General features: G+C 33.9%; 4 protein-coding genes across 4 annotated transcripts; 2 read left to right on the forward strand and 2 right to left on the reverse strand.

Annotated features, from left to right (window-relative positions):
• The first annotated feature begins 784 nt into the window (after positions 1 to 784).
• LOC106131341 (proton-coupled zinc antiporter SLC30A9, mitochondrial) lies at positions 785 to 7144 on the forward strand. Its single transcript, XM_013330422.2, has 12 exons — positions 785 to 1453; positions 1883 to 2082; positions 2260 to 2332; positions 2417 to 2546; positions 2839 to 2977; positions 3343 to 3498; positions 3713 to 3824; positions 4134 to 4344; positions 4692 to 4809; positions 5522 to 5596; positions 5854 to 5967; positions 6364 to 7144. The coding sequence occupies exons 1-12, from the start codon at positions 1072 to 1074 to the stop codon at positions 6406 to 6408; spliced, it is 1755 nt and encodes a 584-aa protein (XP_013185876.1). The 5' UTR covers positions 785 to 1071; the 3' UTR covers positions 6409 to 7144.
• On the reverse strand, positions 6870 to 11419 carry LOC106131340 (probable Ufm1-specific protease 2). The gene is made up of 10 exons (XM_013330421.2): positions 11318 to 11419; positions 10859 to 11080; positions 10547 to 10774; positions 9998 to 10171; positions 9656 to 9755; positions 9412 to 9558; positions 9195 to 9317; positions 8722 to 8989; positions 8326 to 8579; positions 6870 to 8113 (listed from the first exon to the last, which is right to left on the reverse strand). Exons 1-10 carry the CDS (start codon positions 11354 to 11356, stop codon positions 7902 to 7904), a joined length of 1767 nt encoding a protein of 588 aa, XP_013185875.2. The 5' UTR covers positions 11357 to 11419; the 3' UTR covers positions 6870 to 7901.
• A 635-nt stretch (positions 11420 to 12054) lies between these two features.
• LOC106131115 (exosome complex component RRP43) lies at positions 12055 to 13874 on the reverse strand. The gene is made up of 5 exons (XM_013330104.2): positions 13640 to 13874; positions 13375 to 13549; positions 12838 to 13132; positions 12628 to 12757; positions 12055 to 12311 (listed from the first exon to the last, which is right to left on the reverse strand). The coding sequence occupies exons 1-5, from the start codon at positions 13654 to 13656 to the stop codon at positions 12080 to 12082; spliced, it is 849 nt and encodes a 282-aa protein (XP_013185558.1). The 5' UTR covers positions 13657 to 13874; the 3' UTR covers positions 12055 to 12079.
• A 214-nt stretch (positions 13875 to 14088) lies between these two features.
• LOC106131116 (large ribosomal subunit protein eL31) lies at positions 14089 to 15193 on the forward strand. Its single transcript, XM_013330105.2, has 3 exons — positions 14089 to 14221; positions 14363 to 14592; positions 15025 to 15193. The coding sequence occupies exons 2-3, from the start codon at positions 14369 to 14371 to the stop codon at positions 15173 to 15175; spliced, it is 375 nt and encodes a 124-aa protein (XP_013185559.2). The 5' UTR covers positions 14089 to 14221; positions 14363 to 14368; the 3' UTR covers positions 15176 to 15193.
• Positions 15194 to 24138: the final 8945 nt, after the last annotated feature.

Raw genomic sequence — 24138 nt, forward strand, 5'->3', positions numbered from 1 at the left:
CAGCAAAGGTATCGATATAATTGAAGCTCAATGTCGATGGTATTTTTGGGTACCAATCTACGGTGTCAATAATATTGACGGCAGGGCTTGAAATACCGTTAAAAAATTGGTATCGTTATTACTGTCAAATAGGGTAATCATTACGATATTTTTGGCTTCATTTACCGTTATACTCATAAAACGTTACCAGTCAAATTAACGGTTAGAGGTATCGTTAAGACTGTTAACGTTATTTTTTGTATTTACCGATACTGATTGATTTAATGACGGATTTACCATAACGGTATTAGTCGTAACTTTTTGAAAATAAGGTTATTATCGTTACTTTAACAATCCCTAGTTGATGGTAACTGCGTTATCGATAGTCTATCGAAACTATTATTTTTACTCAAGAAGATTAGAGACCTAATACTAGAAACCACAAACTGAATTGAGAAAAGAAAAATGACCTTCAAATTTCTCGTTATTCCTCTATCTCTTTCTAAATAGGGTGTCCACGTCGTGATATGAATAGGATTTTCCCGTTTTCAAGATTTCATTTTTTGTTGATTATGAACTGAAAAAAAATATTGAAAATTTTGTCCCCTTGAACGGGTTTCCATCACGCCGGCAACATTTACGTACTACTGTATTTCAATAGCAGTACGCTGCACAAAAATGCTGCCCGCGCGATAGTCACCTGTTGCTCCCTCAGACTTATGCTGAGCGCCCTGTTAAGCTCTCGAGCGCCCTTGCTCCAAGGACCGAGTGTGTCATTGTCATTGTCACACTATACAAAGTCAAGTCAGATGTCTAATTAGGTGCAGCTTAAAGAGAAGCAGTGTTTCTCCAGCTTTTTCTGTTGTAATATTTACCATTTAAAGAAGAGTTTGTTGCCGAGTGTGGTGGGAAACTATTATGAATTAGACTACTTATATTCAATTTTATTTATACTAAAACACCTTCATTGACCAAAGAAAACCTCAAATGATACTGGTGTCTGTTTCGGATTTTCGGTATGACTTGATGACAAAACTGTAAAATAGAAAGATTAATATATTTTAACGGATATATTCATATAAAGTTATCATCATGATACCTACATTAGTAGTTAAGTGTTTATATCGAAAGCTTGGAAGACGAACTGTGGAGCTAAAGCAATTCCACTCTATGATTAATGTGCTTCCTAATACGTACCGCCACGACGCCTTTCGTGTAGCCGACACAAAACTATGGAGGCATATAAATACAACAGCTTATATCAGAGAAAAGAGTAAACCAGTGAAAGATGTCAAAATTCAAGATAAAGTTGTAACGAAAGGTGATTCTACTGAAAAAGTTATCAAACAAAGTGCAACGGGGGATATTATAGTCAAGACTGAAACTGATGTTAATAAAATAGTAACTAAAGTCACGATAGAAAAAACTGATACTAAAGCAGTACCACCGCCAAGTCCACCTCCTAAACCCCCAGGTGAGTTTCATTAAAACTGGTTAAAGTTTGTGTAGTAGTAGTTTTTACTTGTAAGGTCAAATTATTTTAAAATTGAAAATAAGTGCATAACATGGCCAATTCAATTTTTACAGAAACCCTTACAGCTTTACCTTTTTGGCAAGTGGATTGTACAGATTTCCTTTTGCCCATAATTTATAATGCAGAAATCTTATATTGCACCTGTTGATATTTTTTAAAGAACTTATAGGTAGATAACAAAAATTTACACATATTTTCTTATTACATACATACAAACCATCTTGCCTGTTTCCCATTGGGATAGGCAGATACAGTGGATTTCCACTTGCTACAATCCTTACAGACCTCTCCTTGCATGTATTTAATGTGTGTAGAATTGAATGATTGTTATTATTATAGCAATTTCATAATGTAGCACATTATTTTCAGCAAAGAAAAGACTATTGATAGATTTCTCTGCATCTTACACTGAACGTAACTTTATTACACCAATGAGAGCTATGACGGAGTATTTGCTTAAGCAATCTGATTTGGAAACTCTGCCAAAAGTGTTAAGGAGATCACCATATGAATCTGAACCTCCAATAACTGTGTATTATAGGAAAGATGTTGAGGCCAAGGCTATTGAGGTTGGTATGACTTATTTGTAACTAACATTGCTAAGTGCTAGTAGTTAGCGTAAATTCAGAGCTTTTATTACTATCAATTTGATACATTTATTTTAAATGATTCGGTACTTACTTTTTTATTTTTATAAGCCATATAATTACTAAATTTGCATAGAAAAAAAAATTGTGTCTTTTCAGGTCTGGGGATCAAGGGAGGCTTTAGAAAAAGAACTCTTAAGGAGAGAATTGGATAGACGAAGATATGAACAAGGTGAATTATAGCAGATTATCTATAAAAATTAGATTTCGTTTTACTCAGTTAGATTTCTTTTGAGTCATTTTTAAATATTTTTAGATGTATTTACTGTGAAGAGAAGATTACGAAATTATCGAAGAGAAATGAGCCATAAGCGCATCAGACCTGAGGTGGAAGAATTAGGTCTCAAAACCAGATCAGGGCGAGTGGTCCTAACTGCCATAGGAATGTAAGTCATATTAAACATAAGTAAAATTAATACATTTTAAGCCTTAAATTGAAATGGAAATATGGGTTGCCACTTTTATATACTATGTAACCTCTTTTCCTATTAGAAAATACAATTTGAACTGAGATCAGTGCATAAACATACTGAAAACATACTGTCTTGTTTTTTCACTCATCATAAATCACAACAGATTAGTTCTCACTGCACCTATATAAACTTGATCATGATTTTTTTTTTATCTTGACAATGGTATTCTAGTTTGAGAAATTAATTTAAATAAATTGATTTTCAGCAATGGCTGCAATTTCTTGTTCAAATTGTGTGCATGGTTCTACACTGGATCTCATAGCTTGTTCTCTGAATGTATACACTCTTTGGCTGATACAGTGAATCAGCTGATATTAGCATATGGAATTCACAAATCAGTTCAAGTGAGTCAATGTAAATTATATAGGTAATGAAACTTTTTTATTTTCTGGATGATATAATCTCTACCTGTAAAATTCAAAGTGTTTTTGTGTGGGATAGAAAGCTCAAAGGCTGGATAGTGACTAAGGTTACTTTGACTTTACTTATTTTACATTTTGTGTAAACTTCAATATTTATAGATGTGACATGATAAAATGTTCAAACAATTTCACGCAAATTATTTTAGAATAAATGTGCCTTGCATAATTTTATCCATAGTAAAAAGAAGCTAAGCAAAAAATTTGAGAAAAGCAGAAATACTTTGAGAAAAGAAAGAAATATTTTCTGGAGGCAGGATAATTTAAAACATGAAATATAACAATTACAGATGGCGGACCCAGATCACCCATATGGATACACAAACATGCGATATGTATCATCCCTGATATCAGGTGTAGGGATCTTTTGTGTAGGAAGTGGACTATCATTTTACCATGGAGTCATGGGCATTTTGGATCCACAACCATTACATGACTTTTACTGGGTAAGTTTTAGTTCCTAAGTCACATCATGGGTCTTACTTTCATATAGGGAAGATGACCTCAGAAGATAAATTTCAACAATTTTCCTATGATTTTCATTTTTAAACAGAATTTGCATGTGATTTTTTACTTTTTTTTTTACATTTGTAGAATTCTGGCATTCTCAGGATTTTGTTTTCTCAAAAGACTACAAAATAAGATATATATTTCTTTCAGGCTTACTTTGTACTGGGTGGGGCAGTTGTATCTGAAGGAGCAACCTTAATGGTTGCTCTGAACGCCGTTCGGAAGGGTGCAAAAGAAGCAAATGTTCCATTATATGAGTATGGTAAGAAATAATACAAAATTAATTTAAGATTGGTTTTTAATTTTTTAAATGAGGTCGCCTCGTCGTGTAATTTAAAAGACTATTAAGTGAGTTTACAAGGCTACTTCTTAAGCCTGGAACCCAAAGGGCCAACAAACAATAGCTCTCGACTGATGGTATAAGTAACATACAAATGTAGGTTTGAGAAGCCCACATTTTGCCCCAATACGCTTTAGAGTCAGTGTTCTCAAAAATGGTCTTGAAAAAATTAACTATCATGAAAAACTAGTTATCCATTTATATTATTAAAGTTGTAGATTTTTCTGGCAGTGATACGCAGTTCAGACCCGTCTGTAAACGTCGTGTTATTGGAAGACACAGCGGCGGTAGCGGGCGTGACCGTGGCGGCGTCGTGTATGGCGATCTCGCAGTACACCGGCAATCCGTTGCCTGACGCCGTGGGCAGCATCCTCGTTGGCACTTTGCTGGCCGGCGTTGCTTCTTTCATCATTTTGAGCAATGTTAACGCTCTTGTTGGCAGGTAATAAATAATTCTTCTTCGCTACCTTATTCTATTTATACGAAAAAAGCTTCCCAAGGATTCAATAAATTAAGCTAAATATTAAGCGAGATGCAAGCCTTTCGAATTTGGTGCATATTCTGCATTATTAATTCCAGTCAATTGTGTAGCTGCGCAGAAGTCTATTTATGTATGGCTCGAAAATTGCGCGGTTGAGCCTATCAGGATACGCCATTTGTATCCGTGAACTGAACCGTCCGCTATTAAGAGCGAGATAACAGGACATTTTGTTTTTTGGGATTTTAAGTTCGTGTAATTAGGTCCATTATTTTATTAGACTATATATAATCTTGTTATTTTTTATTCAGGTCGATCCCCCAGGAGCAGTTAGACGAAATAAATAGCGTTTTGGAAAGAGACTTTATGATTCGAGCAATACACGATGTAAAGGGTATAGACATAGGAAGTAACCTCATTAGGTATAAGGTAAGTCTGAGTTACATACATGAAATATCATCATATAGTATAGAGCTAATATATATTTCCTACTCATAAAAACAAATCTTAATATATTTAAACATATAAAAACAGATTTCCAATTAAAGAAAGTACTGTCAGTTTAGTTTTTTTTTCTTTGCCTCTGATTACAATTAGTAATCTATTTTTGGAACGTGAAATATATTATTGCAATTTATATTTTCTTTTAATTAGAAATTTAACTATTTATTGCGATTTTTTGTTATTTATTCGTATTTGCTAATGCAAATCGATCCTAATGGGTCTTATTGCACATACTAATTAGAATACTGAATGTAAATACTGTTGGTATATTTTATTAAATAAATAGGACAAGTACTTTACAGTTTGGTTTGGACTTTTAACCTTGATTGTGCATGTCATCTGTACTTAGATAAGTTAGTTTGTTAGATAAAAACAATTGATATTATTTAAAAACAATCTTAGAAATCTTCAATAAAAGTCTTAAATTATTTTTAAAAACTGTAAGAATTTAAGTAATCTTAAAGGACTTATTTTAAATTCAATAAATGTTGTAAATTTTGTCTGTAACTGTAGTAGTTTATGTCAGAATATGTTGAAAGCATTATGCCATTTGATGTAGCTGTTAAAGAATAAGGTTTTATATTTTTTGAGGGTGCATTTAAGACAGTATGGTCCCTTAATGTTTTCTTGTTTTCAGGCTGAAGTAGATTTTGATGGCAGAGCTCTGACCAGATCTTATTTGGAGAAGCACGATTTAAACACACTGATGGAGGTATGTACTAACAACAAATATTGAGTATCTTATAGCTTGGACGTGTACATATTTATAAATACAAATGTGCTGTTGTTCTAAAGATGATAATATCTTAGCATGAATATTATTGTAAATAAATAGCATCGCTTACTTAACAGTTGGGTACTTAAAAAGAAGTAGACAGATGATTAAATAGCATATAAAATATACTTGTAACCCATATAATATTAATAAAAAAATTAAGATATTATACTGAGCCTGATGTTTATTAACAGGATATGAAGAAAATTGACACTATTGATGACGTAGAAGCATTCCTACTGAAACATGGCGAAAATATTGTAGATATGTTGGGCGGGGAGATCGACAGAATAGAACTGAAATTAAGGGTAAGCTTCATATTCATACTTATATAGTCACGTCTTTATTTACGACAGAGCCAACAATCTTGAAAAGACTAATAGGCCACGTTCGGCTGTTTGGCTTTATGATAGAATTGAGATTCAAATAGTGACAGGTTGCTAACCCATCGCCTTAGAAGAGTACTAATATTGTAGAAGTGAAAGCCTGTATATTATGCTTTCACAACCTATCTGCTAGATCGATTTAAAAATAAATTGAGATCGAGAATATCCGCGCAAAATGTCGTGAAGTTACAGCTAGATAAGTAAACAAGGATTTTTAAGAGCAACTTATTACTATTACCGCATTTTTAGTTTCAATTATTTGTGTGTGCGACTATAATGTATGCGGCGTTCTTAAAAAACTGTTGTGTTCTCTTTCAGAAAAAGTTTCCACAAATTCGACACTGTGATTTGGAGATCCTGTAAAGTTCAACTGGTTCAAACCTGCAATAAAAACGTTATGTTACTTTAGCTAGATATACTCAAGCTTTTTCCCACTGTTTAACACTATTGTCCTACCGTGGTCGAAGTTAACTTTACATCAAATGTTAACTACTTATTAAGGGTTAAAATGTACAGCTGAAGATATTTGTATATACATTAATGTATATAATCCCCTATATTACATACGTATTGTTTGAAATTAAAACAATCGGTATTTGAATTTACAAATACTTGTTGAATGCAATGTACGTTAAAATTGTCAAGTGTTTCTCATTCTCTGAAGTCTTTTTCTGTGATTTAGTTGTACATAAATGAAGTTAAGTTTTTGATTAAATACATAGGTTTTATAAGTCAGTGACGGCTTAGTTTTTATTTATTTTGATGTGTAAACTTGATAGCTTGTAACCACCTTGGAACTTAGGAAATACAGAAATACATAAAAACTCGTTGAATTATAATTTAATTAGTACAAAAAATAACAATTTCATTTAGCTTACATGCTTCTGATATCGTCACAACAATAATAATATAGGCACAACATTATAAGCAAGTGCAGAGGGAATGAATAGAATATAAATTAGATTACAATAATTCAATCCTGTGTAATAAATGCCAAAGAAGTCATATTGAATTTATTAAAATCGTGTGCTGCTATCATAATAAAACAACAAAATACACTTATTTACAAATTCAAAACAATTGACACTCGCATTTGAAACGCGCATTCCTGTTTATTCTGTCAGACTTAATTTAAAATTACGGCGATCCACTATAGGTACTTTTTATATAGAACATTCTGAGTTTAAACTTTATTCTTGTATGAGTAATATAGTAAATTAGGTAACTGTTGCCTCATTATAAATAATCTAATGTGGTGTCGCAATTTTCACATACAAACACCAGAAAGATACACAAAAAATCCAGGCTATCCCATCAATCCTTATGCTACCTTCTCCACTTAAATGATATGGCATATTTAAAAACAAAGAAATTGCGCGATATTCCCAAATGCAAACACGTGGAATAGAGAAAGTTGACATGCTTAGTAGGTATTACTAGCTATCACAGCTTGATCGTAGCAACAACACGATAAAATTCAAATTATTAAATGTCTTCTAATACACTGAACTGCAAAAAAAGACTCCCATCAAAATAGACGCTAATTTAAAAATTGCTTAGCATATAAAGGAATGGCTTTGAACTGATCTATGGTTATGCTCAGAAAGATTTTGAGAAATATAGAGCATTCAATAAATTGATGGTTTGCATATATATCCGAACTCTCAGCATCAATGCTATAAGCATTTACATTTCAAAATGGCAATTCAATAACATCGTAACCGAATACATAGGATCGCCATGATTATAAGAAAGTGAAAACTATCCTCATTTAAAATTAATTAGCGGATTATGTAATTAAATAGTCCAGCATTGTTTATTAATTGTGGTTATTGAGCACTACATTGACTTGAGCACTAAATAGCAGGTTTAGTCTGTGGTAGGCAGAGGTTGTAGTGGGCAGCCTTGTTCCAGAAGTCTGAAGATTTCCAGCCGCACCAGCCTTTGTTGATGACTGTAGTGAGATCTTCGGCGCCAGTGTAGTGGGGATCGAGGATGAGGTAACGAACTTCATGTGTGACTGTATTGTATTCAACACCTAAGATTGTATGGGCTAGTACCCCACCACCTAAAACATCAAATCATAGTTGTAAACAAAATCATTTTTGTTTAATGGCTACTTGTACTCCTGTTAGTCTGATTTTATACAAGTTTTACTGTCAAATGCTTTATTCTCGACAAGGCTAATTTGGCACATTTTACTAAAAATGTACAGTTACTAGTCACACCAAATTTATTAAAAGTACATTACTTTAAAATGTAGCATTCAATAAAACTCACCAATCATAATAGGGCTACCATGCGTCTGGAAATGATGGACCAATTCAGGGGCGTAACTTTGTAACTCAGCACCAGTATTGGCAAAAATAATTCTTGATTGCACACCTAGTAAAGTTTCTAGACAAAACATCACTTCAGTTGAGCCTATCCACTGTTTCGAACCTATAAACGTGGATGGTTTATCTCCTATTCTTACAAGGCACTGTTGAATTTCTTTGTGACTTGGAACGTCAACTGTAGTGTAGCCTTGAAACCTGAAAAAAAATAATGTATCAAAACTTAATGATCTTCTTGGGGCCGTGGCGTATTATCACGATCTACATGGTAAATTTCTAAACTGCAGTGTACTCTTTTTTCAAGATTGTACAATTTAAAATATATAATTATGGAATTTACCTGAACCACGAAAAAATTGTCTGCATCGAGCGGTATGCGCAACCCCACCCATCATCATTAAAGTTGTCTTGCATGTAGTGATGGTAGGCATACCGCCCTCTCACCAACGCCGTGGTCACATCTGGTTTAGGCGGCGACGGCGTGATTGCTTCGTGGGGGTTTATCAGATGCTGTTTCGCACTTCTGATGCTGTATGCGTTACCTCTGCGGAATATCGGCTTCGTGAGAGGTAACACCAGTTGCTGGTGAAGCAAGCGCCGTTCTTTTTCTGTAAGGAAATAAAAATTACTAAGAGCTTCGATTCGAGTTCAACAGTTGAGACTCTAATTAGGTAACATAATAAGACACTTGAAAACATTGCACACATGTTGCATGTTCGATACATACAAGGCTTGGTAAAAAGTGTGTATTGAACATTATGATGGATCTTTTCTATTATATATTTTCTATATATTATACCTTTCTTAACTTACCCATACTTTCATCTGGTATTCCTTTAGGGACTACTCTGGTCAAGAAATGACCTAATTCATTAGGTAGATAGTGAAATGTTTCTGGCAAACGCAAACCGGCACCATCACCAATACCTTCTTGACCTGCAAGAGGAAAATAAAAAATGTTTATAGCAATGTGGTGTCAGATTCTATATTAATATTATTAAAGGTGAAAACAAGACTTCATCATATATACCTAGTTGTTCTAATAACACATTTTCCAAAAGCCTTAAAGAGCGGCATGCAGCTTCAACTAAAACAGTATAGAGATCCAATAACTTGGTGCTACGATGTATCATGGCCATAGTGTCTACCCGCAGAGGCATACTGATGCAGAATGCAGCTGTAAAAATAAAATAAAACATTATTTATTTTATGGCTTGATATTTAATTTTATAAAATTATAAATAAATAGCATTATAATGCTATTTTTAACTTACGTTTTCTTTGTGTTGTCATCATTTTGACTGCAGTCTTAACAAGTTTATCAGAAAGTATATCTTTTGTTGATTTCAATACTAAATTTACAGGTACAATTTCCTGAAAGATAGTATGGATATTATTAAGGTCACATTTAATTTGCTAGAGGGCCTATTTTATAATGTTATATTAGGAAACATTAGTCTTACCACATATTTATTCTTAAGGAAGGCTAGTTTCATTTACAGAGAATATTTATAATAGGTGCACAAGTTTCATATAACAAAAAATGTATATTTATAAAAGTTGGGGGAAACTGGCAAAGTAATTAGAGTATTAAACAATCATAGTTCAACACTTACAATGGTATTTGTGAGATGTTTCTTTTTCTTTGTGGGTTGCTCTGGACTTTTTGAATCCACCAATTCTCCTATAGTAGCTTCTGTACTTGTGCCAGTCAGTCCAACATCAGAATCTACACCAAATAAATATACTGATGTTTCATCTATATGGAATGAGACTTGTCCTGATGCTATCTGTGAAAATTAAAATATAATGTAAATGTAGCTTTATCACACCTTTAACTGTTACAGGGTAATTAAGTTGAATGGCCTAATGATGAAACAGAGATTCAGATAATAACAAGTACTAGCCTTTTCTCAAAGAAAAACTCAATTTTATATCCCTGATTGACTTTAACAATGTGCATGGGAAGAAAAATAGTATGTGTTATTTTATTTTCGTTGAATCGTTGAATTTATTTATAAAAAATTTATACTACAGGTATGTATACATAATATGATGCATATTATTAACTACATATTTATTCATGAACTATTCTATGAGTCTATCAGAATGTTTTCTAGCAAGTTTATCTTAATTCTTCCCAGGTAACCTATATAAAGTATTACCTTTTTCCTTTTACTTTGCATAATAGCTTTAACACCGGCAATGGTAGCTTCGCAACTAAGTGGGAGCACAGTGTTAAGGCGAACATGTAAAAACTGTTTCCATAGCTCATCCACAGACAAAATATCATATTTTGTTTCTTCAAACTTATCATGTATCAAAAAATGAGCCTTCATTTCTTTCGCATCATTAATTATAATAACAAGTGGATTATCTGTTATATCTACATCCTGAAATAAATGAAAAGATTAATATTTTCATTTGCATGTCTAAGCTAAATTCAAATAGAATTTTTTTTAACATGATTTTTATACCTGAAGTATTTCCTTGAGCGTTGATTCAATACATAAACTTTCACCAAATTTGATAACCCCGCATAGTTCTACCTCACCAGGTAGATTTAAGAGAAGTTGTTTGTATGAATTGTTTTCATTTTCAAACAATTCTATGCTAAGTCCAACCACAAGTAGGGTCCCATCGTACATCAATCCATATAGGCATCCTGCGCTTTCGTCTGTGTCTAACGCAGACAATCTCTGTAAATATAAAGTAATTATAATAATTTAGCTCGCGTGCATTTTATGCAAATACAAGTTATTACTGTCAATTACTGTACACAAGACTGCAACTGATGACGTATTAGGTTATCACTATTTCACAATGGTTTTGTGGCTTTTAATGGCTTGTAAACGAAATTTTCGCTATAAAATTCCGTTATTAGAATATTGCTTCGATATTAGCCAGATAAAATCTCAAAAAATACGAAAATTTACCTCAATAACATAGCTCGATATTTTGAGACGTGGTGACATTTTAAATTAATGTTGCCAGCTTGAGAACTTTCAATCAAACTTTGTCATCAATTAAAAACAAAATTAATTGCAATATATGAAAACTAGCCTAATAGGATGGAAATTGGGATAGGGCATAGGATGGGAGTTGGTTGGAAAAATCGAAAATTAATTAACCTGGATTAATTCGTAAAAACCAAAGCAATTGAAAATATATTATTTTATAAACCTATTTCGGATTCCTAGAAATACGGAAGGAAGCAAGTTATGGAGGAAGAACCACCTTATGCCAGTCCTGGTTACATTCTCACCTACGGGGGTACGTCTTTGACCATAATCCTGGACCGGATTAGCGATACACGACTTCCGTCTGAACTTCGCAACCGCACCTAATCCATTTTGGATCATTCAAACACAGCCAGTTACCTGTATGAGTTTACTCACCGTAAGATTTATTTATTATCTTTCAGGAAATTGATAGAAATTGCTGAGGTAGAAATTAGACCTGTGCTTCCATGCGCACCAACTCTTACCTAAATCTGGTACCTTCATATTCATAGTCTTTATTTTGTTAATCTTCTATATATCATGTAGGTATAAGGCATTATAAATTTTAAATGTAGCATTGAGTATAAGGATTTGAGAAAATATGTATCCTATGTGTCTATCTTGATGATAAGTAGGCAGGTTGGATTGGTGTCGGCCAAACAGACAAGATATAGAAAAACATCATCTTAAAATATTTTATTTAATTTCAAGTTCATGTTTCAAACAAGTATCAATCACTTCTTCAACTAAACTAGCTCTATCCTTTGCTATCTTAAGAGCTTTTTCCTGGCATTCAGTGGAGAGATCACTTCCACCAAATTTTTGTGTCCCACAAAGTAATCCATTGTTACAGCATACAATAAAGTTTGATCCAATACCTCCACACATTTCTTCCTCATATGAAGATGGGTCTACTAGTAAAACTTCACTGAAAAAAGTTTTTATGATTATCTTATATATAAAATTCTCGTGTCACAATGTTTGTCCCATACTCCTCCGAAACGGCTTGACCGATTCTCATGAAATTTTGTGAGCATATTGAGTAGGTCTGAGAATCGGCCAACATCTATTTTTATACCCCTTAGTGATATGGGTTGTCCACCCTTAACATTTTTTTTTTAATTATAAATTATTTAAAAATTATTTATATGGCAAAACAACATTTGTCGGGACAGCTAGTAGACTTATAAAATTCTTTCTTGATGATTTATATTATAAAAATACAGGACAGAATGTGTACTCACTCTTGTAAAAGTTTATAAACAGCAAAGCTGCTAGCCACAGGCAATCCATGTACCTTTAGAGGTTTTCTGACATTAGTATCTATTTTTATATCTTCAGTTTCATCATTATAGGTAACAGAAGGTAGTGTAACTGAAAATAAAATGCAATTAATACTTGATTATTAATCTTTAGTTTGTCTAGATTTTTTTAAGAATGTAAAAACATCCTACCTGTTTTCAAGCTTGCCATCAGTGCAATGATACAAGCATCTACTAGGCTCCCATCATTATCTAAGCACACCATATCACAATACAATACCCAAGCCAGCTTGTCGGATGTTATACATAGATCTTTTAAATCTACACATTTTGAATTTACCATAATGTCTGACACCAAGTAACTTGTTACTTGAGCATAGTCTGAAGGAGGGCCAGGTTTATATTTTGATGAACACAATGGTGGAAGCTCCACATTGGTTACTATAAAACCTTGATCAGGTTGTTCAGCTTTGGGTGTAGCTAATTCCTGGAAAAAAATTATATTCATAATGAAAAATACATTGATGCATGTTATAATTTATTTTATTATCTAATTTATATTTAGTTACTACTGTTCTACTTTCTGCTATAAATAAATATATGTTAACCTTTAAAGAACTGAACATTTGAAGCAAACAAAGCATGCAGAGATTGTGGTGTGATCCATTGAGATCATGATTATGTGGTGAATTCTAAAGTTAAATACTTATCATAACTTTTATTATTTACCAGCTTAATCCCACATACAATTGTGGTATTTCCACATTTGACTACAGCTGAAGCGTCTGCAGTTTTCAGAGAATTTACATTTAATTTGATGTTTCGCTGTTCACTAAACTTTCTTCCATCAGGACGTATATTCCGAGACAGGTAATCATTGAAATATTTAACTGGATGAATAAGTCTGAAACAGCAATATTTGGAAGATTATGTTTATTTGTTAAGAAAACTAGAAAATGATAGGTAAGAAAAAAGCAAAAAAAAAAACATTTACTTATAGATTTCAGACATGCTGTTATAGAAGAAAATAACTTCAGTTTTAATTTGTAAAATGTCAGTCTATTTACAAATTATTATGATAATAAAAATATTATGTTCTAAAAACAGGTTATACAATCGATATCGGCGAGATGTGGTGTTTTTTTTGCAAGCAAACTTTAAATTCAAAATAAATATTTTATGCAAAACGTAAACATAACCTCAACTCAAAATATAATTATGAATGTTAAATAAAATAAGGGAGAAGTGTTGAATGTTGCCCGCTATGTCCGATGGTTGCCAGCTTTATATATTATTTTTTTGCGCCCGTATTTACTATTGTATTGTTTTCAATCGTAAAAGCAACAAAACTGCAAAGTTAGGTTTGTTCATACATTGTTTAAAATGAGTATTGGCTACATAGGTATATTCCGAGACATTTAAGATAAAAGTGCATATATTCCACTTACTAGGCTCTCTAGAGATTTGCCTTGATATCGTCTGGAATCGATGAGGAAAAAAATAAACGAGTTAAGTTGTCAAAGTGACATCACTCTGACGTTTCTTTTTCAGGTTGATTTTGATTGATAAAGACGAGGTGTGTGTTTTTGTGAAATAATCTATTGAAATCTTGAAATTTATAATTAAATGTCACTGTTTAAATTCTAATTCTACCATTCTGTTTATTCCTTCGTTCAGCCTTGTATGTATTTTGATCCTCCCTGTCATATAATTCCAGATCACAATGGCCAAACCAAAAGGCGAGAGGAAAGGCAAGTCCGCTATCAACGAAGTTGTTACGCGAGAATACACAGTTAACTTACACAAAAGGCTTCATGGTGTAGGTTTCAAGAAACGGGCACCTCGAGCCATTAAAGAAATAAGAAAGTTTGCCGAGAAACAAATGGGAACCCCTGATGTTCGGGTAGACACTCGTCTAAACAAATACTTATGGTCCAAGGGTGTCAGGTATGTAAATTATCAGATTTGTAGATATAATTTCGATTAGCATGTCCTTTTCTATTTAATGCTTCGTAGACAAATTAAAAACTAGTCAATGATGAACATAATATTTGTTGTCAATTTTTTGGGCTCTTGTTTGCAAAGGAAACCGTATTAAATGGAAATAAATTGTGAATTAATTAATATGAAATACTTTTACGAGGCCTGTTAAATTTAAAAAAGAATAATATTGTACTTTTAATGGCCAAGCACAAAGGTTTGCTATGCAATGCAGATGAAAATCAAAGTAATGCAATGCAAATGAATCACTTGTAAAAGGGGAAAAGAGGGATATGCTCAGCGAGTATAGCACCTATCAGACCACCATATCATTGATCAAACTGTGTTTTGTAGTTTTTAAAAAATCTTATGGTTTAATCGCAAAATTTTTTTTTTCAGGAATGTACCTTTCCGTGTTCGTGTAAGGCTTTCCCGCAGACGCAATGATGATGAGGACTCTGCCCACAAACTATTCACACTCGTTTCATATGTCCCTGTTGCCTCAATCAAGGGTCTTCAAACGGAGAATGTTGACGTTAGTCAAGAATAAACTTTAAGTTTAAGTGTATTACTTCGTTTTATTTATTCTTATCCTTATGTTTATAAACTAAATTAATACATGTACACCTACATTTGAATATATTTGTGTAAACTTTCGTCATATTGGTCTAGTAATTTTTGAGTACTTTTAAACAAAAATCAAATCTTGTTCAGAGTATTGAATAATTTTGTTTCTAAAGAAGTTACATATTCTATCAATCAAGTTCTTTATCCTATAACAAAGGCTACTTTAATGTGAATATTTACATTAAAACCGAACCCATTTGCAAAACTTTTTTTGGTGGCTCAGTTTAGATTTTTCTGTTATCCATTTCTAAACTAAACTAATTATCTGATTTGAATGTGGGTTTCTTACATGTATTAATAAGGCTTGATCTGATTAAAAGTGGTAGCATATAAAAATTTCGCCGAAATTATGTCTTATACCATGATCCTGGATATAATAAGTCAAATTTAAACACAAAGCGACTCCTGACAAACTGACAACCCAACCTTTGCAAGGGCACCTAACCCATATTGGATCATGGTTACAAATCTTGTTGCCTGAACTAACCGATTTGACCACCGACGTTATTATTATTACCATGACTGTATATTAATAGTTTTAGGGTGGTGTTGTATGACATCAGCTTTATGAATTTGATAGTAAAGAAATTACAATGTAATGTAGCAGCCACAACTATAAAAGCGGATCATAGTTTCGAAATAGCTAATACGAACGCAACAGAGCTCGCAAAGAGAGTTATCTCACTTAGATACGTTACTTAACGGATGTCATCTTGCAGGATGTAGGTACGGTACTGTGGTGTAGGTACCTGATATTCGTATCTACGCCGCCACCCGCAACGCTAAGCCTGCGGTTCGATTCCATTAGCACCTACGGCTAAACCCATTACCAAAGACATCTTGTTGGCTAGTAACTAAGTTATACTTATGTTTGCGATAAGATAAATATTAAATAAGTATAAAAAGAACCTACTTACATATGTACTATTTTTATCCATTTATTTTTACATGCGCAATTGAGCACCTTAGCTGTTACTAGTACCTAGTATACTTATAAAATAAAATTTTAGATTGGTTTTGTTCAGTGAACCTGTCATATATATCCTAGCTTTCCATCCAACCCTATATCAAGAAAAGGTTGGAAGATAGAGTAAAACCTAATAAGCAAGTTGAAATCCAGGTGGGCGAGCTATATTACCTAACGATTTTTATCTTCTCCTAATGATCTGACGTAGCAAGAGTCCGGCAAAAGAAAACGATTGAGGCACTTTGACAAATCGATGGCCAGAGAGCGCAGTAACTTAATGGAATTACTCCAAACCGCATTCAACCTTTACTGTACAGATTAATTGCTATTGTAATCCGTTTAAATGGAATTTATGTCAGTGTTAGTGGTTTGCAGGAGGCAACTGTAATACGTAATCAAATTACCTACCTGCGGCTTATAATGTTAATTGTGCAGTAACTATCTAGTGTCCATACAATTCGATCCACCCGATCGTTATCAGAAATAACATTATAGGATTACCTATATATAAATGATACCGATAAATGGTTATATATATATAATCACATCTATATCCCTTGCGGGGTAGACAGAGCCAACAGTCCTGAGCGGACTGATAGGCCACGTTCAGCTATTTGGCTTTAAGATAGAATTGAGATTCGAATAGTGACAAGTTGCTAGCCTATCGCCTAAAAAAAGAATCTCAAGTTTGTAAGCCTATCCCTTAGTCGCCTTTTACGACATCCATGGGAAAGAGATGGAGTGGTCCTATTCTTTTTGTATTGGTGCCGGGAACCACACGGCACATAAATGGTTACATTCATTATAATACCTATCACAATAAAATTAATAAAGTACATATTATTTATGAACTTACAAACTTTTGATTATCTATACTAATATTATAAAGCTGATGAGTTTGTTTGTTTGAACGCGCTAATCTCAGGAAGTACTGGTTGGAATTGAAAAAATCTTTTGGTGTTGAATAGACTATTTATCGAAAAAGGCTTTAGGCTATATAACACGCTTCAACTATTAGGAGCGAAGAAAAAATGGAAAATGTGAAAAAGACGGGGAAAATTATTCATCCTTGAACCTTCAATGATGCTCAAAATAACTTTTCCACGCGGACGAAGTCGCGGGCACAACTAGTTGTTTTATATAACTTAAACCCAGCTAAATGTTATCACCGAGGCTTGTGACTATAGGCTTTGTTTGCCCCGTAAGGGAAAGAGATGATATGTGTAGATATAAACTGGGCTAGTTAACAGCCATTATCGTTAATAAATATTAAAAAGAAATATTTTGTAAATAGGTTGCATTTGCACATACGCACACGTACTTATACAATGTAGCTGATATGCCACTGTGAATACTACCTACCTATTTCTACAGTGTGTGTGTCAGGACTCCCCATTGTGGGTTGCATCGGCGTACTTATCTATGTAAAACAGGGATGTCTTCATTACTTGCGGACTCGCGCTGTGAGCCTTTGCTCGAGACAAGGGTTTTATCCTTGCGACGCGATGTTAATTTCGGTTAAGAATAGAATTATCTGGATTTCTAGAAGTAATTTATTTATGTATAATGAAGGATAAATATTACTTCACCTGCAATAGTTTTTTGTACCTGTTAAAATTATTATATTTAATACTGGAGTTATTTTAATAAAGACAAACAACCTGTACCTACCTGATGGAAAGAAAATATATTGATAACTTACCTACTCTTACATTTTTTTTGCACATTATGTAAATTTTAATGGCACTTATACTTTTTATCCTAATTTTGGATTGCAATGTTATTTAATAACAGTATTTTGTCGATACTACTTTTGTCATTAAATTTTTTCGATGTAGAACGGTTGCGTGGAAATAAGCGGCCTGTACCTTAGACCACGGTTTGTCCATTAATGCAGGTTCTGTGGTTAATTATAGGGGAAAGGAAGGCAGCATCTAAGTTATGCGTTGGTTGAGGTACACATCTCCCACCCGGAATCCCACAAAAGAGAAAGCTGAAATTTTAAAGAGAATTTTGTAAAGTCCTCTTAAAAGTTGATTTTGATACAAAATTAGTTCATCAGAAGTAACTTTTTGATACAAAATTAGGCAAAGTGATTTATGGCTTACTGAAATAATATCTTACATTTTTTAAACGTATTAAAGAGGGCCCTTGGCTCAGTCCGCTCATACCTAAAAATCCTGTTTATTCCAGTCCCCGCGGGAATTTCGGGAAACCTCTATGAGTGCACGCCTATAGACCATACGAGTAAGGGACCTCCATGCTACATTTCATAATTCTAGAACTAGCGGTTGAGCGTTATCTGTCAGTTAGTCACTCAGTTACAGAAATCCGTTAAGAGTACCGGTGAATCTCTTAGTTTTTGTTTTGAGTGATGTAGTTAAGATTGTAGCCACGTCGTAGCATTTCAGAGCCGACTGTAGCAAACGATACGCATGGGTGTGAGCATTTTAGCTGTGAGAAGTATTACATCCTTATTTTTATATTTAATAGTTTATTGCAGTATATGAGTACTTGTATGCGTGCACGCATACGTAATCGCATTCCAGCACAGCAGTACTACAGATTCGATAAGTTTGATGTTTCGTAGCACCTCGTAGCTATCATATTATTGAGCAGAAATACATTTGCATTGAGAATTTTCTAAAAACGTCGGTTTTTAACATATCATAGTTACGATTTTATTTGTTTACATATAGCTTTTACCCGCAGGTTTTCCCCCGCGAATTTTGCGCCACGTACCAAATACAGGATTTTCGAAAATCATACAGGACCCCTAGTTTTACCGGGTTGAAAAGTACCTGGCGTATGTCCTTCGTTGTGACTAGCCTATATGAATTTTCGCACGTTAATAAAATTTCTTTGAAATACAAAATATCCCAACTAACAAAATAAATGCGAAAGCAAGTTTTTTTGTTTATGTGTTTGTTGTCTTTTCACGCGTTGTCTACCCAATTAATCTTCTTGAAGTTTAACGTAGATATACTTATATAAACAAGAGTCTGGAGAATATATATCTGGCTGTGTATAGTAGTATGTGTACTCGTAGTAACCTCTACTGCGGAGAAAATGATTATAACGGTTTTGATTAGGCAGGAGCAGTTTGGTAAAAACATACCTAACTTGCGAATACATGCATGGTGAAAGTTGTGTGAACCTGTAATTAAACATTAAAAAAATACTGTTTGAATCGGAATTATGCTCAGCCTCATATTATACGAGATAAAAATAATTTACACGAGCGAAACCACGGGCTGAAGGTAGGAAAATTTAATGGAGATTGACCATTTAAGCATTCCACTGTAAATGAAGCTTTATTGTTCGTGTTTTGCCGTAGTTTCGATTACTTCGGTGTCAAATACATTATGTCGTTTATTCATACGTATTGGTATAAGGTTGTAGAGGTCACATGGGAGTCTTTTCGTGTAAAAACCTGACTTATATTTTCAGAGAGGTGATGATGTAACCGGGAATGTCAGGCCTACAGATTTTGTTGCTAAGAAAGACAAAACAAGTACAATCGAAATGTTTTGTGCTTTGCTTATTGTAGTATTGTTCCATTGTACATACATCTAAACATCCATTTTATGTCAAGTACCTTAGTACTAGTCCGTAAGGTTCTCAAAACTTACGAGCTTTTAACATCGATAAATTATTAAGCACTGCATGGTAACGAGTGAACTGAAGTATGTACAACAATTTAATGCTCGTATCGCGTAATTAACGGAATTGGCAGCATTACGCAAGTTTGAGCCGCGGCATTATCTGCCGATTACTGTTGTTGGCGACAGCCGGCGCTCTTTATATGACGTCACATACATGGCCGCCATTAAGCTCAGACACCCTATCATAATTATTTTCAATATTTTTACGAAGTTATAATATCTATTGTGTAAAATCGAAAACGCTGTAAGAAGAAAAAAACAAACATGCAGGTGTTATTCTTTGCTTGTTCAATGTAGCACGCAGAACACACGGTTTTAATACAAACAATAAGAAGGAAAAGTACAATTTAAAAAACACACTCTGGAAAAATTTACATGACTTTTTTTATACGTAATATTTTGCTAATTAGTTCTGTCATTTTGACATGCATAATTATAATTGGACTGAATATATGGCAAAGTCATTTATCAAAGTTAGAAATGAGGTCGTTTCTTAGTCACCACATTAAACAACGTCATGATTAGCGAGTCGAACCACGTGCGAACAGTTAGTTAGGAGTGCCGACTTTGGCACCATCCAACTTGCGACTTCGACAGTTTGCGATCTAACAACAAAATTGTATTACTGACAACATTGCTCTCACTCCACACAAAGTAAGCAACTGTCATAGAATTCTTAAAGCAAATACCTAGTTAAATATTGTATCTATAGAAGGAGTAACTTGCACAGGTAAGTACAATAAACTGAAAGCATTTCAATATAACAACTGTTTTATACTTATTAAATGTGCCTACATTTTTAACATTTTATAATGACATGGTCATCAGTATTTCGTACAATGTCAAAGATAGCTTAATTGTTTTTATTATAACAACTAGCTTTTATTAATTGAAAAGAAAAACAAATAATAAAAAAGAAATTTATTATCTAGGCCTATGTAGCCCACAATAAGCTTTAGGGGTACATTTGAGAAGTGCGTCAGAGAACTTAATTCCAGAAAAACCAAATTTATTTAATAAAACTGACAATCAATAAACTTCATAATTTCCCTTAAAATTAGTACTTTACTTATCCACCGACATGTAAAAGACATTGCTTTAGTATGCTTGTGGTAATGTATTTAGTGTTTATTACCTATTGATTAAGTTTACGTAGTATTAATATATAATTTCCTTTTATGCAAATTAATGTTTCTCGGTCAGTTAAAATAATCTTCTACGTGAATTTCTTCTATGACCAACCGTTATCAAAAACTCGACATTAATGTTAACTTTAATCGAAAGTTGTTAGAGGAAAAACTTTGCAGATTTGGAAGGAAAAAGAACTTTTAAAAGTCACCGATTTTGTTTTCTTATTGAGTTTTATTTTTTATGTCATCTCAGTAATTACGTGTTTTCAGTTATATCTTTACGATTGGGATTAAAGTGTTATTTTAAAGTTTCCTCGTAGCAATGCAAAAGCAATCAAGTTAAGCCCATTTAATAGATCAATGTAAACATTAATCTTAATAAATTGGTAATAAGATGCAATTGTAAACAATTAAAGAGTTATTTAGAGGTTAAGTTAAGTTTAGAGAACAATGTTGTAGAGGTCGTTTCGAGGACAACCGTTAGGCCACGTAGTTATTACGAGGGCAGCGTCGGCGGCATTATCTCTCGCGCTTGACCGAGCTTCGATCACTGCTTCGACGACTTCCAAAGCCTTGTTAAGGCCTAATGACGTGGGAACAAGCGAAATATCCACTTATTTATACCTGGCGATAGTCTGCCATACCGCAGGATAAGTGTCCATTTTCGCGAAATATTCTATGTAATAACTTATAAATTTTCAATGCAATGTCATATATTTTTTATTGATTTTAAATTACAATAGGTACATAATATTCTTCTTTGAACTTTTTTTTTAGAAATTCCTTCTTGTTTTCTACAAATTTCTACAAATTCATCGAATTGCTCAAAATTTAATTGAAATTAAAAAAAAAACATTGTAAAACTATTATTCAATACATTATACCAATGTCAGTTTTAAATACTTGCCAGGGTCCGGTGCAAAATGGACAGATCTCAAATGAAATGTGAATCGAATGAAAAATTTGTCAACGCAAGAAAACCCAAAAGGTATTTCATAAGTTCGGAGTAGGCATGTGAGGGATTTACGGTTCGCCTCTCTTTGAACATTCAGAAATGATCTGTTCACAAGTGTGAATGATTGTTCTGTGCGAATAGAAAAGAGGTGCCTTTTTCTATACAGCGTTTGAAATTCTGAAATTTTAAACATTTGCCATACACGGTATAGGTAGGTGACTTAAAATTGTCACAGTAAAAATGAATTTCTATACATGGCGTGACTATTAAATAATTATAACTTTCTCAATTTACACATTACAATCCGTTGACCCTCTGTGGATTTTAGTGGTAGATATGAGTCAGGGAGGTGCGCAGGGAAGACAATGTCGTACATATTTTAAGCGAGCACGCCCCGTTCGCACAAAGGCGTAATTTATAGGGCCGCGTGGAGACGGGTGCCTGAGTTATGTCCCGACGATAGCGACGAGCTTTTAACTGCCTAATGGAGCGATTTACTCCGACCACCTTGCGCCTACTCACTGTTTACAGTGAAGCAACGTTACACGACTCGTGTAGATAACGACGACAAATTAATTTGTCGCTTAGCTACGTCCAGCTTTTAACAGATTTTCAAAGCATAATGTAGCTATATTCAGTTCAAAGTTTGGACTCAACGGCAACAGAGCTGGGCCGCTAGGGTATAGAGTCGAGCGAAGCGGAAAGTTTTTCAATAAAACATGGCCCTCAGAGACAACATTTCAATGGAGCAAGCGATGTTTACGGCCGGCGCGTCGCCGCTCTTACACACTACAATCCAATCTAAAGGTATTGATCAAATTGAACGGATGTCGGCTGTTACTTCCGCGCTGATTTAATAAATAGCTTATAAGGTTTCTCATAACTTTTAATTGATTCGATTTATAGAGTATCATACTAGTCTAAAAACGCTGGAAATTTCAAGAGCTTTTTGTTAAACAAACGAAGAAATGAATGTAGACTCAACTAGGTGTTCCTAATAATACACCGCGCTGGTTTTATCATTCGAAGAACAAAAGTTGTTTACATACATGATTTCCGTGCATATTCATAAGTCTTGGTTGTATTGTGTTCGCTGGAATGTGTAAGAATTGTATTCATTCGAATGTAGTTGATACAATAGGTACCTTCAAAATAGGATTGTGCACTGACCTAGATGTTCGTTATACTTTCTGCTGACGTTTTCTTATAACACTGCATATTTATTTTACTGCTATTGTAGTGCTATGTTTTTAACCCGTAAGTTTTGTTTTGTTTTGCTGGGATGTGGGTGAGCGTGTGAGCGGTTTTTGTTGGTACAGGCTTTGTTAGGCGTTTTGAATCGCAGGTCAAGTGCAATCCTCAGATTGCCTCGAGCCACGGCAGGAATAAAGAAGCCATTTTGAGCAACAGTGTGTGTTGCTGCTGCAGCCGCTAGTGTGCGTTTACTTTTAAGTGTTCGCTACAAAATGTTGAAACTAGTTCAAGGAAGAATTTCTTACTCTTTTGTTTGTGCTAAAACTTTATGTAGCAAGATTTCTAGATCCTGAATATTGTAGACGTTAAATAAATTAGCTATTTCTTAGACGAAAATTTTGGGAAAGTAGGTAATCTTTTATAAAACTAAGTTAAGCACCCACTCAGTTAACCTACATACTATAACTGAGCAAACGACTTTAGCTAAATTTAATTGTTAGGGATCGCAGTTTGGAAGCAGGATTTAAGTTAATGGTCAATGTGCGTTATATTATGTGTTTCAAGGCCGGCACTTATATGTTAGTAGAGTATCAGGCCATAATGTGTGTTAAGTGTGTTAAGTGTGTTAAGCCATATTTGTTTAATTTTAAGGATAAATCTAATATTGTTAAAACGTTCTTAAAACATACAATTCTAAGTTATCTATAAGCTATGTGCTTGAACATCTCGAACAATAAACGAGCAGCGCCGTAATGGATTGTAATAATTGACACCGAACAATTGTCATTAGAAGAAACAATTAGGTCGATAGTGGATTACTGGGGGTGATTGCGTCGCGGAACGGGATATTTGTGTCACATCGAGCGATCGATCCGCCCACTCCCAGCCAATTACTGGCGATACACGACCGAATATTGTTCTCGATACAGACCTCACTGACTCGATATTCTCAGGCGACGACGGGAGCACATCAAA

Source organism: Amyelois transitella, chromosome 6 (assembly GCF_032362555.1).
Source record: "Amyelois transitella isolate CPQ chromosome 6, ilAmyTran1.1, whole genome shotgun sequence".
NCBI classification, from domain to species: Eukaryota; Metazoa; Arthropoda; class Insecta; order Lepidoptera; family Pyralidae; genus Amyelois; species Amyelois transitella.